The following is a 16,511-nucleotide window of genomic DNA, read 5'->3' on the forward strand; positions in this document are numbered from 1 at the left end:
TTATTATTTATTTATATTTGGCTGCGCTGGGTCTCAGTTGCAGCGCTCAGGGTCTTCGTGGAGGCACACGGGCTTCTCTCCAGCTGTGGCGTGCCAGTTTTCTCTCCTCTAGTTGTGGCGCGTGGGCTCTGTAGTTTGCCGCACGCAGGCTCTCTAGTTGAGGCACGTGAGCTCAGTAGTTGAGGCGCGTGAGCTCAGTAGTTGTGGCGCGCGGGCTTAGTTGACCCGCGGCATGTGGGATCCTAGTTCCCTGACCGGGGATTGAACCCGCTTCCCCTGCACTGGAAGGCGGATTCTTTACCACTGGGCCACCAGGGAGGTCTCAGACTTGACTGTCTCTTGAGCTCAGTTTCTCTCTCTCCCGGTTGGTACACAGGCGCCGCTCCATCCCCTCTCAATCCTGGACAGTTTTCCTTGTAGATGCTCACTTTCCGTTCTTGATCAGCTGACATTCCTTTTCTATTTCTACACCAAAGCAGGAGAGGAGTCAGAAACAAAATGGCAAGTGACAATAGTTGAAGGGACTCGGGGAAGGGCCCCGAAGGGTAGGCTGGCCCTTCTCCGGTGGGGTTTGGGGCAGAGGACACAGCGTGTGTGGGAGAGGAGAACCCTGCAGGCTCCCGACGGGACCACGTGAGCCAGAGGTAAGTTAACCGCACCCGTCACCCAAACACTCTTGCTGTGGACAAACCCCGAGCTGAAGTAAAGCGTTAAAAAAGTGTGCCACTTCTTCATATAATTGGAAGCACCGTCGAAGGGGGACACAGGCAGGGAGAAGGCCCTTTGCAAGCGAGCTTCATGCCTGGATCCCCATCCTTTCCCTCTAGGCCTGCGGCGCACGGTTCCCTAACTGAGGTCATGGACGGAGCCCGTGAAAGTGCTAACTGACAGGGCGCAGGGGGCCGGTCCTGGCCGAGAGAGGGTCTGGCCCAGCGGCCTGCCCACTGCCTTTCCTTGTAGTCGCGCCCAGGGCAGGGGAGACTGGCCTGGGGACTTGTCCACGTTTTTATTAACTAGAGATTTGGTAGGGCGATAATGCTAGTCAGATATGCAGAAGTGTGCTGGTGAATACTTAACAACAGGCCCGGGGGGTGGGGTAAAGCCTGGTTTGAGGGTTAGTCCATTTCCATGGTGTCCATATTACCACCGTGGCCAATTTCGAGCCGCCAACGTGCAGTCATTAAACACAAAATTGGGAATTACACGCGCACAGTTGCACAGCCAGCGCCCTTGAGCTTGGCTTCCTCGCACCACTGAAAACCACAGTGGTGTTTCCCGAAGAGTATTGGAAGTAACAGAGGTGATACGAGCGTGTATCTGTTCACGCGGTTGTCCGGGACAGCGTCCCGTGCCGCGCCGCTGAGCCTCGCGTGACGTGGAGCTTGACATGCTGCCTCTGCTCCCTCCTCGGGGCTCAGCCCCAAGGTCACGTCTTAGGCGAGGCCTTTCCAGGCTCCCTCCCTTGCGGGTCTCTAATTTATTGCCGTGTTTTGTTTTCTCCACAGCAGCTATTTCTGTATTAGGCATTTTGTATTGAATGCTGAACTTTCTGTGCATTTATGTTTTCAGATGATGATTGTTTTGCCCTGGCTGGAGCAAGCGCTTGACCTGCCCATACAGAGATCTTTCTATTGATCAGCTCCTGTCTTCTCCCTGCTGAGAAGCCAATGACTGCACCTGAATCTCCTCCCATTTCCTTATCCCAACGTTGCCGCGCTTTCCTACATCACGAGCCTCGAGCCCCGTCTTCCGGGGTCGCAGGGCTAGGTTGCTTCCACGTCGCCAATGGTGCTTCACTACCTTCTCCCTTCATCTCTTGGTTAGATTTTGTCAGTTTTGCTTTCTTCAAGGTCTCTGACCCTTTTATGTTTGGGAGTGTCTGCTGTCTTTATATTTGAACAACTTCCTAACTGTAACATCTGGGTCACAATACAGTTTCTCAGACATCTGTTAGAACTTCGCAGACGGTGCTGCATCACGTCCTGCCTGGAAGCGTTGCTGAAACCGGCACTTTCTCTCGTCCCTTGTTCTGCTCGAGCCGGTTATCTGCTTGCTCGCTCAGGTCCGTTTTCCTCCCGTTTCTTCCCGTCTCAGGGCTGCAGAGCATGTGCCGGGCTCTCTTGCCGTCCTGCTTCTGGGTAAGCTCTGCCGAAGTGGGCCGAAGCAGAGGTGGGGAGGTGGGCCTTCTCCCTCTCTGCGCAGCTGGCATCTTCCTCAGTGGGCTCGCCTTTGCCTTGGACCCGGCTCCCCGGGCAGGGCTGCCCCTCTGTCTGCCCTCCAGGTCGCTCGCTGCCCCGCTGTTCCCTCCAGTCAGGCCTGCCTTGGTTTACCCCCCGCCAGCTTCAATTTCCCTCCTTTGGAAATACCCAGGGTGACTTCTACCTTCTGGCTGGGCCCTAAGTCAGGGGTGACTGGACGTGCTAAACTCCACCAAAATTTTCTATCTGCTTTTCTCTAACCAGCTGTCACCTTTCACAGATTATAGGACAGGTTTGTACTCTTTTCATTGTGTTGAGGTTTGTGGAGGAATATTTTGGCTCTTCAAATGCTATTGTTCTGTTAAGCGTTGGGGGATATTTCATCAGCTATCTTACGCTGTAATTCCATCATCAGTGTTTTACATAATATCTTTGCAACCCTTGTGCTTGTCAAACAGGTAGAGATGGAGCCTGAGATTCTGCATTGGCATTTTAAAAATCAGAGCTTCTCCAACCATGGAACTATCTTCTGCTTATCACTTTTAACAGTTTCGGCTCAAAAAGATGATAAAATGTCAAGGTATCAGAATGGAAAAAAAAAAGTGAAATTTAAGGAAGTGGCCTGTTGATATTTCACAATGACTCCGTTCAAGCTCTCCTCTTTAATCATGAATTTTAATAAAAATGTTTGAATGTATTACATTTAAATATTAAATACAAATTTGACCAATCCTACAAAGCACATAGCTAAAATGTTTACTTCACTCATTCATGCAAAAATATTTGAGCATGCACTAGGTGCTGACTTTTCTAGGTGATGGGAATACACAATACAGTAAAGAAACAAACATCATTGTCCTTGCAGTCTGCCTTTTTCATCCGAGGTAATAACCCTGGGACTACCTCAACAGGATGAGAAAACGTGAGGCCACAACACACCCACACAGGCTGGTCAAACTGGGCAATTAAACAGTAGGCACACGAAAAAAAGAGAGAGACACCTGTTGATGCGGTGCACCCAGTCGCAAAAGCAGGGAATTCTCCCACCCCAGCTGTTCTCCTCTAGGGTGGACGTGTGTAATAAAGGCGCTCCTCCACCAGTGACACATCTCAGAGCGAAGCACGTGTTTTCTGCCTAAAACACCCGTCCTGAAAGAAGCATCTGGTTGGATGTCAAGGCATCATCTGAACCGAAGACATGGGCCTAGCAAACCTTCCCCCCCTGTGATGCTGGACCCAGTCTCCAACCCCTTCACCCGGCCACACCCGGGCTTCTCCCATCAGAAGTAGCATCTTGCTTCTCAGTGGCTTATTGAATCTTAAAATATGTTCCAACTGACTAACCTTGCCTGAGAGAGAGAGAGAGAGAGCGCACACTTCACAATGCTAGCAATTAAAATGGGTTTGGAGTTCGGTTTTGGTAACCAACTGTCATTTCTTAAAAGGAAAACATACAAAACTAGCTGCTGTTCCGTTCCTATCTCCCAAGGTGAGAGGACCAAAATTACAACTTGAAGGAAAAGCTCCGTAATCTTTGCCAATCAATCCTCTTAAATTGATTCTGTCCATAGCCCTTTAACACTCATCATTCATTCAGTAACTATCTTCTGAAGAATACCAGCATGCAGGTGTAGAGAGCGGTGCTCTGATCTGGATGGGAGGTCGGGGAAGGCCTCTGGGAAGAGACTGAATGGGCGGCCAGCTATAGCTGTGCAGGCCTCTGGGAACAGGGCTTTCCAGGCAAGAGAACGGAGGACCCTGGGGGACTGACTGCAGCAAGCAAGGGAGGAACCAGACATGAGACAGCGCTGACGTTCGGGGCTTGAACACAAAAGCCACCGGGGAGCTCTGGGTTTTGTTCTGAGCGTGACAACACGGAGAGCAGGCTGTGCACGTGCGTGCGCGCGGACAGGAAGGCAGGAGGCCTTCAAGAGGACCGAGGGCTGGGCTGGAGGGGCAAACGTGGGCAGGGGCTCTCAGGCCCAAAGCACATCGTGAAGGCAGAGCACGTGCGAGAACAAAAACGTCTGGGTCTTGAGCAACTGGGGGAACCGCGGTGTCGGCCCCTGAAGACGGGGAACAGGGGAGGATAAATTCTTAAGTGCAAGAGCTCCTCTTTTTCTTAAGAGAATTTGCCATGCGTGGTAAGGCAAGTGTTAAACTAACTTGTGGGGAGCTCAAGGAAGAGACCAGGGCTGCAGATAACCTGGGTGAACCCGACCTAAGAGTGGGATTCTTAAAGCCAAGGGCCTGGACGCGCTCACCTCGGCAGGATGCACTTTTGGGGCACTCCCACAGCTCGGCATCGGGGGCAAAGGGTACAGCAGGTCATAACGGCATCTAAAGAATCCCAACGCCAAGTTTTTCACTCAAACAGTGCAGTTAAGACATTATATGAAACACGACTGGAACACCACTCTTTAAAAATGCTGTAGTAACCTGCTATCTTAAGTTTTCTTCTTCAAACGCATAAAATTATGCACTCTTTCAAAACAGACTGTTCTGAAATAACTGCACAATGTAGTCAAAACATATTTATTACTTTTCAGTGTCATTTTGTACACTCCAGTACAAATACAAGAATATAGCCGTATTTACAGGTATTGAAAAGAAATCCGTATATTCAAACCCCACATCTAAACACAGTAGCTTTAAGTCCTGAACTACAATAGTTCTGGTTTGCAGTGAATTACTTCACGCCCTGCCCCCTCCCCCCGTTGAAATAATCCCTCGAAGTTAAGGTTGTGTTTAAAGACAACAATAGATTGTTTCTGAAATGGGTTCACAATTAATTCTTTGAAAACTTTTAAGCACCTCCTTTCCAAGATTTTACAACTGTGAAGCAGATACATAAAATCTGGAAGATAAAACCACTCATTTGGGCTATTAAAAGCAGCACAATGTCTTTAAAAAGGGCTGACAGAGTTTTCAGTGTGCTTAAAATCCGGAGATATAGCCCAAGTTTTAAAATGAAAAGTTAGTCAAACTAGTTAAACAGAAAACAAAGGGGAAAAGGTAGGGAGGCTGGCTCCTGGGGATAAGACTCTAACAGACCCACCTTCACAAAATACATTTTATTACAACATCAGTTTTTAAGGTTTGAATGTAACACCACTCATGTCCCTTTTAAAACAGAAAAATAAAAACCCTGAGGTTTCCCAGGGGCTATTTGTATTTCTATTCGCAAACTATCTGAACCAAGGTGTCCACCAAAATGAGATACATGCTCAAAGCCATGGCAACAGGACAACTAGATAGAGAATATTCTGGGATACTATGCCTATTTTAATAAATATTCCCTGGTTACCTCAAGAAGGTTAGTAGCTGGACACCATGTGTGTATTAAAGTGCAGTATTTAAAGTAATTCACTACAGAATAAGTGAATCAAATATTATAAAAATATTTCCACAAAATTTTTAATTCTGTTTAAAAATTCACTGGGAAAATTTCAAATTAGGCATCACATATGTGTATGTGAGCAGTTCCTTTAGGGATATAAACATTTTTAAAAGTCAAAACAATAAGGCGACATAGATCAAAAGACAATTGGCAAATCAAGTTCAAAGTTAGCTTAAATCACAAGTTGCCATCTGACTGGGAAACATCTGCCTACTACATCATCTCTCCAGAAAAGGTACAGGCCTACGTCAGTAAGGGTTCTAACTTAACACAGTTCTCCCGAGTTTCATTTACATGCACTTATCAAGTCCAGCAAATCAACAATCTCACAGGTATTAACACTTTATGGCGATATAATTGATAACATTTGTTTTTTCTTACATTTTAAAAGTATCCTCAAGTTACAATAAAAAAAAATCAGTTTCCAGTATGACTTTAATTCTTAATTACACTGGAACGTTTTTGTATTTTAGAAAGTATCATCCATACTATTGCTTAGAGTTTACCACTCTGAAATTTACTGAGAACGCCGAGCATTACCTTCCATGCTTTAAATATGCTTAAAGCGCAGGAGCAACGTGGAATTGCGGCATCCCAGAATGCAGTGACAAAGGCTAACATCACAAAAGAAGCCCTTGGTGCTGGCGGTTCTGAGAGCACGTGAACACATCTGCCCAAGAGGAAAAAAAGGCCTCTAAATTGGGTAAGTTAAGATTTTGAAATTAGGAGGATTTTCAGCATAAAGAAACCCTTGTGATCTGATTTAATACTGGCAGTGTCTTGCTAAGGCCATGTGACCAATATTTTAGCAAAGAAAAAAAAAAGCCAAGGTAATTTTATAGTAGCAATAGTTTCTTTTTTTATTTTAATATACTTTAGGAAACAATATACAAAGCTGAGCCTTCCCGCCATTCCCAGGTAACAGCAGGAAGCTCTGATTACACAAATGTAGCGTGTTGTGATGCTGAGAACAGCAGTCAGCACCAGACCGGAACAGTGAGCTACAGCACAGACACCCTCCAAATGAAACGGCATCAACAGCAAGACAGGTAAACCAGGGTTTAACAAATGACAACCACTTGGGAAGTGACTTCATCATTCTTGTTGAATTTCATATTTCATTAAATATTCTTATACACAATTTCCTGTTAATCGCTTTAAACAAAACCTCCCTTAAGGAATTACTTCAATTAAGTATAAATGTTCAACAAGAATAGTTCTGACAAAGAATCCCCAGGTAGTTCAAATTCTAATATGCATTGACCGAAGGTAAAGAAAAATAACAATTTGTGTTTGTTTTAACATGTTTATTATAACAGATACAATTCACATCTGACTAGCTGTTTCCTCTTCCCCCACGACCATGTTCATTGGGCCATTTCCTTATATTTGAGCCATCAATGTACTTTCAGCACACATGCCCAGCAGTACTTTTAAGTCCATTCTTACAGGGTGCAAATGGATTTAATAATTTACACAAACAAGTGGGTTATGCTCAATCACTGCAGTTTTACGCTACTGTACACAGGAATGCAAAGGGTACAGAAAAGTGCCATGGCAACAGTGCCTTAAGAAAGGAGAGGAAGAGGAGCCTTAAAAAGTGGATAAAATCAGGTGAAGGATTCCAGAGGGAGATGGAGCACACGGGAAATGAAAACATTTCTCTGCAAAACAAACGGCGAAGCACTGCTCTTGATCAGGGGCAAGTGTGGAAACCGCTGCTTCATGGTATTTTGTACTCTGCCCATATGGTTCAAAATTGTATCCTCAGACACAGATCGCCTGGCGCTTGCACGGAATCTTTTGAAAATGCAAGATTTCTGAATGATAAATTAACCCCCCAAATTTTTCTTTAAAAAAGCTAATTTTGCAGACAGGTTTACATGTAAAAGGCTAGGTATTCAGCCACCTCAGCACTGATTAGTTTTGGATGTCTAAGCTCTGTTACACATGGCTTCCCATGGCTTCACTCTACAAAACATATTTACAATGTGAAGAATACATCTACAAGAAATCTACATTTCAAGGGTTTTACAAATCCATCTTGTATCTTTCCCCTGAACTGAATCTCACAGACCCCCACCCCTTGTCATCTCCTTTGCCCAGCTTAACGGTCCAAAGTCTACTTAAATGCAGCTCAAAAGTGTTAAGACTGGGCAACAGATTTACAGTCCTGTTCTCAACACCATGTGCAATTATTCACATCTTCACACCATGAAGGAATTCTGATTTTTTAGCTTTTCGAGTTCCTTAATTTGTTGTCTCAAAAATAGTATCCTGAAAAATAAGAGAGGGCGTTAGAACCCACGTGGTCACTATAAACGCTACAGAAAAACCAGGCTTTCAACTATAAAGATAGCTTTACAAAGAAAATGAGTAACTACTAGTTAAGATGAAGTAATTTAAAACTGGTTAGTCTAGTTAGGACAAAATCACCATTTGAAAACATTACATATATTAAAGTATCAGGATGACAAAAGTTAGAAGGTTTCCTAAAACCCGTTCTCAATAATTAGTTTGAATATAATGACTGACTTAAAAGGTAACTGTTCACTGTATCATCACCAGACACAAAAGGCAGCAGATAACATGAGATAAACTTACACTGCATGTTTTCTGGACCACAATATAGTAAGCCTAGAATTAACGAGCGGCAAGAGGCTAATCGTTTCTGAAGAACAATTCTCAACATAAATGTAGGTTCATAAAAATGGAGCAAAGTCCAACTGACATGCATATCTAAAACAAAAACTAAAACACAAATTCCACAGCTGACTCGATTTCCATGAACTTTGTTAACACTGTTCCTCTCTGACCCCTTTCTTCTGTGAACTATGACGATTACTGCTTTGATATAGCATGGTATCTGTGTACAGTCAAACATGATACATGACACGTGACTGATACGATACCTGACTGCTTCAGTAAGCTGCTCTAACGAGTATCGCCTGCCTAGCAAGCCAAAATAAAGTTAAGTTTTATGTACGTCAGAAGTACTTTCAGAGCAATCCTAGAGTAGAAAATTCCCAACTGATATTCAACAAGTACCTCCAGACATTTCAGTAGTTGAAAGGTTAGATAAAAACTCACTTTTCCAAGTTTACTATAAATCCCAACTTGGCATTTATTAAATTTTTGTGATTTCATGACAAGATTAACTCTACTTATTGACCCAGTCACTCAATATAGACAGGAAGTGAAGCCAATGAAAGTTAAGTCCTCGATTTTGTAATAGGCATTAAAAAAAATATCTGTACTATTTAACACGATATAGAAATCCTACTTGAGTAAGATACTAGATTAAGAAATATGAGACAGAGTTTAAGTGAAAACAATTAAAGAAAGCAGATATATATCATTAAACTTCCTGGACAACTAAATTCTTAATGTAATTGCCAAGGGATCTATCGATGCTGCGAGGACAATGTCAACAGCGATTTGAATTTCAACTGAAGTATGTACCCTCAGCAAGAGAGCGCTGCCCTCAGTCGAACAGGGGGCTCCTGGTAACTCGCTGCTGTCAACACCCCGCTTTTCAAATGAAACATTACTGGTACCGTATACTGTCATAACGCAAGAGAAAAAGTCCAATAATGAAGCATTTACCATGGGTTAAGAGAAATAAAATCTAGATGCCACTACCATTCGCCAGGAATACTATTAAATTATGAAAACACAGTTTACAGTATCATGGAATGTGATATATCAAAGAACTTTAAATTTCAGAAATGAAATTCGACTTACGTTCTTTAGTCCAATTTAAGATCTAATTATTTTAAGATATATAATTTTTAGCATTACCTAAAAAAAACAGAAAAAAATTCATTTCAGTGAAAGGCTTACCTTTGCTCTCGCAAAGTTGCTTGAATTTCACATACTCGGACTAAAGATCTTAAATTTTTTAATTCAGTACAGATTTCCGACATATGAACGCTTCCCATGTTATGGGCTTCCTCTCGTAATCTCGATGCCTATAATTAAAGAAATGAAAATCTCATGAAATATAAGTCATATTCACATACAAAAAATAAAACATTAAATTTGAGTTTAACTTTATACCAAGATTACAAAATAAATCTTTTCCTTTAAATCCACAAAAATGCTCATGAATCTAAGTTTCTTTTAAAGAACTGTCTCTAATGGTGGAAGGTGTCCATTTTAAGATTTCCCCTTCAGGTTTCCTTGGGAGGATAGTATTTCCCATCTCACAGTAGTTCAGTGCTGGGACAGAAGGACTCATGATTTGTGGTTAAATAAAGATGCTGGATCAGCCAAAGTGAAGTTCAGGTATTAACACTGATAAAAGGGCCTACTGTATCCCTGTATCAAGAGATACACAATGCATTTCCGTGAACTTACAGAACATTTCAGATGGTTAGTCATGTGATAAAAGGGAAAAGCCAACGGCAGTGACTGCAATGTCCTAAGGTCCCTCATCCCAAAGCAGAAGTGTTTCCTAACTCCAGTAGCTAGTCTGGAGGGACAGACAGCTGAACCTCGAGCAACAGATCTGAACTGTGCAGGTCCACTTACACGTGGACTTTCTTCAATAAACACCACGGTACTACACGATCCACGCTTGTCTGAACCTGCGGACGACGGACTCCGGATCTGGAGGGCTGACTATAAACCATACTCGGATTTTCGACTACGTGGAGGGCTGGCCTCCCAGCCCCTGAGTTGTTCAAGGGTCAACTGCACTAACAGGTTCTAAAACTATCAGAGTAGCCGGCTGAGTAGAAAAAGCACAACGGCTCTGAGTCATAACACTGCAGTAACTGCGTGACCCTAGTATAAATCTACTTGGTCTTAAAGGCCTCATTAGTAAAATGGAAAACTCATTATCTGCACTGCTTAGTAGTTTTAGAAAGTGGAGAAAACAAACATAAAGCACTTAGCACAGAGCTAAATGCTGAGCACCTGATAATGGGGGCTATACTGATAATTAAAATATTTTATGTGAAAGCACAAAAAGTTACCTCACAAACATCCACATCAAATATTTTATAGCGGGACCACAGACCATCTAACTGGAACATTTTATAGAGGGACCACAGACCATCTAACTGGAACATTTTATAGAGGGACCACAGACCATCTAACTGGAAATTCGTTGCTTTAAATACAGCTTGAATCCACTGGTCCAGACTGGCTTTTCTCCAGGTAGAATTAAGCTGCCAGTCACCCGCAGGTGAAACACCTGCTGGATCACGTGACATACCTGCTTCTCAGCATGATCTGCAGGCCATCCTTGAACATGTCTGATGAGACTTTCATTGAAGTGCGCTGCTAGCGTAGGTGTTAATGAACACGCAGGACGGGCAGATGAATTCTGCGGTACAGCTGTTGCATTTGATGCGTTACTACTAGAAGTATGATTTGGACCAGGTGACGGACTTCTCTGGCTACTAGAAGAGAAAACACTGTTGAATGTGTAGTACGTTTACAAGTGGCCTCTGGGTATCCTAGACACTGTCTGTCAATACCTTTCATTAATTTAAAGGTACACAAATTCCTAACAAAAATTTATTATTTTAACATCAAATAAATAGAACTTAAAATCCGAAGTATACTTACATCGTGTATTCCTAATACACTTTTGGGGGGTTAAAAGAGCCCCTTTAACATTAACGTCAGAGTTATCAGTGCTCTCCCAAATTGGACAGCAGAACCTGTTGACTTTGTATACTACAAACACTAACGAGAATGGAACTAAGCAATGGTCACGTCTGAACAGTTGCAGATATAAGGCACATTATTCTATCTTAAGTACATGAAGATATGGAGGGGGAAAAAGCACACTGCCTCTGACTGTTTAATATCAGAATAAAGTGCTGAATCAGAGGGTGAAATAATGTGAAGCAAAAAACTTTTAATTGCAAAACAATGAATGAGTTTAGTGGCAAAATAAGACCAAAAAAAGCAACACTCTGAGGTTGCTTATCTTCTTCTGAAACTATATGGCTTGGGCTAGGATTCAGGGATATAAATAATCACCCAAGTTGATTTCCTACCTGCTTCACATCAGTTATTTCCAAAAACTAAGTCTCCCAAAGGATGAAGCGTTTTCACCACTGAGGATATTTACAATTATACTGCAGCCTCTAATGCCAATTTAAAAAAAGAATTTCCCCCAAATGTTCTGAGCAATGGCAACACTGCTGCAGTAGATAGCTTCCCAAAGTGATCATTTTGAAGGGAACAACCCTCATGTGGATATATATGCTCTGAAATGCTTGTTTAGAAAACAACAATAAAAACAACAGTTGAATTATGTTGCCACCTCATAACAAGAAATAAAAATAGGAAAATCAATCAAATTAAAATCATTTAAAGTTAATTAACAAAGAAAACCGACAACACAATACAGCTCTGTATCTGACAAGCAATCCGTACAGGGTCAGAGTTGAGGCTATTATTAGGAAAGACACACGTGCACGGACACACACACACACACACACACACACACCAGTTGTAAAAATCTAAAACTGCTATCAGGAGGTTAAAAATGGTATCATTTCCAACTAATGAAGTAGTATAAAATCACGTGCCCTCTGCAAGTATCACATATTACTACCCCCCCCATCACAGTTCACCAAGTAAAATTCTAAAGAAAGAGCCACTTTCTTCAAATTAACCCAGGATTCATTACTAGAGACAATCTACTTATTGTAGTAAGATTTGCCTTTGTAAATTTTATAATCCACAAAACTATGGTTAAGCTATTCACGGATTCTTCCAAGATCAAGTTCTACTACACATATATATATAAAATAATATCCAAACAGTATGGCAATATGCCGTATTAAGGAAAAAACAGCGTGGCCTCAACACGCCGCACCAACTTACTGTGAGCGCTGAAGACTTCGAGGAGACGCAGGTTCATGGCCCTGCTGCTTGTCAGCAGGCACAGGCTGCTGCGTGGCTGATTGGGAAACTGGTCCTTGCTTAACTACCGGAGTACTAACCTGAAACGTCAAACTCTGGTGAGACAAGGCTTTGCCACAGAGACGAAAAGCATGAAAACTAGATAAGAACGAAAAGTTCTACCAATGAAATTATTTCTATTATTATTCTATTATCTTCCCAATTATTTCTATTCCGTGATTTTTAAGGTAACAAGAGTAGTCCTAACTGTCCTTACCTAGTAAGATCAGTGTAAGTGATACAGCCACATTCAACTGTGTTAAACTACTGTCGTTTAGGGCCGAAATCCACATACTCCGCTAAGTCTAGTTAGTAATCTTAAACACTTTATATAATCTAGAGGTTTAAAGAAGTAGAATCAAATGAGTTTCCAAAGGTCATGTAGTTAGAAGAAAGTCAAGTTCTGAGACTTAGATCTAATTTCATAAAACAGCCCTGGGCCAAAAAATTACTTAGCAAACCAGCATAAGAAACTAGTTCTCCTGATTTTGAGCCCAGTTTTCTTTCCAGTACACTATAATACCTCTTTTGATTTACTGTTATTCCTGTATCAATAAAAATAAATATGTTACCACATCATACAAATACAGCTGCTCAAATTTCAACCACATACGAAGAGAATGTATACACCGGTCTATCAGAGAATGAGCTACGGCCCATACACAATTCAACTGGAGTGGGCTTCAAAGAGATGTCACCCTATACAGGCAGACCAAGAGGTCCATGACTACAGTGGGGACACATATATTAGGGTGGCCAAAAAGTTCATTTGGGTTTTTCTGTAAGATGTTATGAAAAACCCGAACGAACTCTTTGGCCAACCTAGTATGATTCACATTCAGATACGACAGGGAGAAAACAAGGAGTCAAAAATGGAAGCCCGAAATTAAGGCACGAAGGCAGACGGAGGCACCTGTGATTAAGTCACACCGTTCAGCAGCAGAGGCTGTTATGGGGGGGGGATAATTAATATCGCCCCAAACAACTCTGGTTAGCACTGCTACTTCTGAATATAGAAGAGTATGTTCTTTTATAAAGAATTTTTTTGTGAGATCAAATGTCCACTTACTTTTAAAAACAACTTGTAAGTTTTTAATGCAAAAACTCAGAGCCACCTGCTTAAAAGGATCTGAAGTGACAATGTTAGGATCGACAGTAAACCCAACACTGCCACTCATGCCACGTACTCCTAGAACACCACCGCAAGATGAGCTGTAAGCTCTAAGAATAAGGTCTCTTTTGCTAAAACTCACCTTTTAATTCTTCTCCCATCAAAATACAGGCAAACAAGAACTGCACAAAAAACTAACAATTGTAACTCAAAATTTAAAAACTTAATCTAGACTGACTCCAAAACACACACAGACAAATGGCTGATGTAGGGAATGTAGGGAAGATGAGCCAATAGAATAGAAGACCTGAGAGCCGGCCCACCATCGATTTCAAGCTGTTTCAATACATTTTTATTTTCAAGCTTCTGCTTATGATTTTATTTTTTGGCGGTACGCGGGCCTCTCACTGCTGTGGCCTCTCCCACTGCGGAGCACAGGCTCTGGACGCGCAGGCTCAGCGGCCATGGCTCACGGGCCCAGCCGCTCCGCGGCATGTGGGATCTTCCCGGACCGGGCACAAAGCCGTGTCCCCTGCATCGGCAGGCGGACTCTCAACCACTGCGCTGCCAGGGAAGCCCTTATGATTTTATTTGAATAAAGAGTTCTTTGGCATGAAAGTTTCAAACAGCCCACTGTTTTACAACTAAAAAGAATTTCCTCCTATAGTTACCAGTAAGAGTTAATAAAAAAAAAAATTAAACCTGTACATTCCAACTTCCAAACAGCTCAAGTTTTACTGGTGGTATGCTACAAAGCAAAGAATGAGTGTGACTGGGAACCGCTTATGAATTTGTGCGTAAGACTCAAAGGATGTAATATAAAATTGGTAGTAGCATGGTAAGGTCCTGTTCACAGTCCAGTAAGAATAGAAACCAGCAACTTTCTAACTGTGCTCTGAGGAGCCAGCCATACGCGATTTCGCTGGGAAAACCAGGCAGTGTAGCTTAGTATTAATGAAATGGGTTCTGTGCTCAGAAAGGCCTAGGTCTCAAAATCTGACTTGACCACAAACATCAGACTTAACGGAAGATTTCATTTTCTATTAAATGAAGCAAATAGTAGCTAATGTGAAAATTAATATAATATATATGAAGCTCTCAGCACAGAAACTGACTCATTTCTATAATTTGTAGACAGACGGATGCACCTAGAGTCTGTCATACAGAGTGAAGTCAGTCAGAAAGAGAAAGACAAATACCATATGCTAATGCATATATACGTAATCTAAAAAAAAAAAAATGGTTCTGAAAAACCTAGGGGCAGGACAGGAATAAAGACACAGACGTAGAGAATGGACTTGAGGACACGGCGAGGGGGAAGGGTAAGCTGGGATGAAGTGAGAGTGGCATGGACGTATATACACTACCAAATGTAAAATAGATAGCTAGTGGGAAGCAGCTGCATAGCACCGGGAGATCAGCTTGGTGCTTTGTGACCCCCTAGAGGGGTGGGATAGGGAGGGTGGGAGGGAGACGCAAGAGGGAGGGGATATGGGGATATATGTGTACATAAAGCTGATTCACTTTGTTATAAAGTAGAAACTAACACACCACTGTGAAGCAATTACACTCCCATAAAGATGTTAAAAAAAAAAAAAAAGTATGGAGAAAATCACTGGAAAACATGTTCTGATATCTCAGTCTAAAAATTCTACAAATATTAAGACTCAATTAGTATACCTTCTTTATCCACAAAGCCAATGAAGAGAAGAGAACCAGTGTATAGACGTGGCACGATGCAATTCCCTCCTCCAAGCCATCAACTGAGAGTCTAACCTGAACCTATTCTCACTCACCTGTCATTCATCCCACCACTACCTCATTCCCAAAAGAGAGCTTTTTCTCCAATATTCTAAAACATTATGAAACTTGCTTTAACCAGAAGCGGTGTCTTTCCCAGTTTCCCTCAAGGGCGACATACCTTGGGCTGTGATGAAACAGGAGGAGTACTAGCCAAAGGCTTGACAGGGACTGCGTTCGTCTGAGGTGTGCTTATTCTCGGAGACACATAGGATCTCGGGGATGACGCGTCAGACGTCAAAGACATCGGAGACTGATTAGACGGCTGGGCTGTGAAGGGTGAAGTAAACCAAAAGCCGCTGTAGTGCATGTGCAGGAGATCTGCACGTCTCTCCACGCGCCCCACAGCCCCAGAGAGAACAGCTATCTGAAGAAGTCAGCATCTAAGCACTCGCTGGGGTCACACTGACCAAATGAGCTGCTGAGCGAGACCGGCACACCCAGTGCGGCCCCCACTGCGTCTGAGAACGCACTCACCAGAAGGCCTCACCTCGCCCTCGCTGCCTCCTCCTCACCCTACGAGGAGGCCTGGCCGTCCCCTCAGGCCCCCGCCCCTCGAGGCCGCCCAAGGGCTGGTGGCCCTCATGCGCTGCGCCAGTAGGCCAGACACTCCTGCTGCTTCGGCTGGGGGCAAGCCAGGCAACCCTTCCATTCCCCACGTGCTCCTTCGTGCCCCGTTGGCTCCTGCACGGGGAAGAGGGCTGGCTAACTCAAGGCAGGGCTTGCGCGTTTCTGCATCCTCTGGTCAAGACCCATCTAACACCAACTTGAAGCAAACTTCAGCTCTTAAAACAGATCCAGCGATTCGCAAAGATTGAGGGATATCATAGTTTACTTTAGCTTTGGAGTAAAATATCTCACTAACGACTTAAATGCTGAATTAAATATAGATTATATTGCAGATATGATGGCAACAGTGCAAGATATATGTCAAAAGCTTGTTTCATCTAGAAAGGTAAAGAAAAATACTACTTGTATACAGCAGTGTTAAAAAATCAAAATAAAATCAGTATCATAGCTACGCTCTCTTCAAAGACTAAAGAAAAATCTGCTACGAATCCCACCTGCCCCCACC

At 42.9% G+C, this 16,511-nt stretch overlaps 1 protein-coding gene across 4 annotated transcripts in view; it reads right to left on the minus strand.

Annotated features, from left to right (window-relative positions):
- Positions 1-4,791: 4,791 nt before the first annotated feature.
- WAC (WW domain containing adaptor with coiled-coil) overlaps positions 4,792-16,511 on the minus strand; it is an 84,898-nt gene continuing 73,178 nt past the window's right edge. For 3 of the 4 annotated variants that reach the window (XM_079912453.1, XM_079912454.1, XM_079912451.1), the window contains 5 exons: positions 15,558-15,706; positions 12,448-12,566; positions 10,820-11,006; positions 9,442-9,569; positions 4,792-7,875 (listed from right to left, as the gene is read on the minus strand). In XM_079912453.1, the coding sequence (XP_079768579.1) occupies positions 7,806-7,875; positions 9,442-9,569; positions 10,820-11,006; positions 12,448-12,566; positions 15,558-15,706 (653 nt within the window). In that variant the 3' untranslated portion in view covers positions 4,792-7,805. The remainder of the gene's footprint in view (positions 7,876-9,441; positions 9,570-10,819; positions 11,007-12,447; positions 12,567-15,557; positions 15,707-16,511) is intronic. The other variant, XM_079912452.1, reaches the window with a different exon arrangement.

The sequence above is a fragment of the Stenella coeruleoalba genome, assembly GCF_951394435.1.
Source record: "Stenella coeruleoalba genome assembly, chromosome: 2".
Taxonomy (NCBI): domain Eukaryota; kingdom Metazoa; phylum Chordata; class Mammalia; order Artiodactyla; family Delphinidae; genus Stenella; species Stenella coeruleoalba.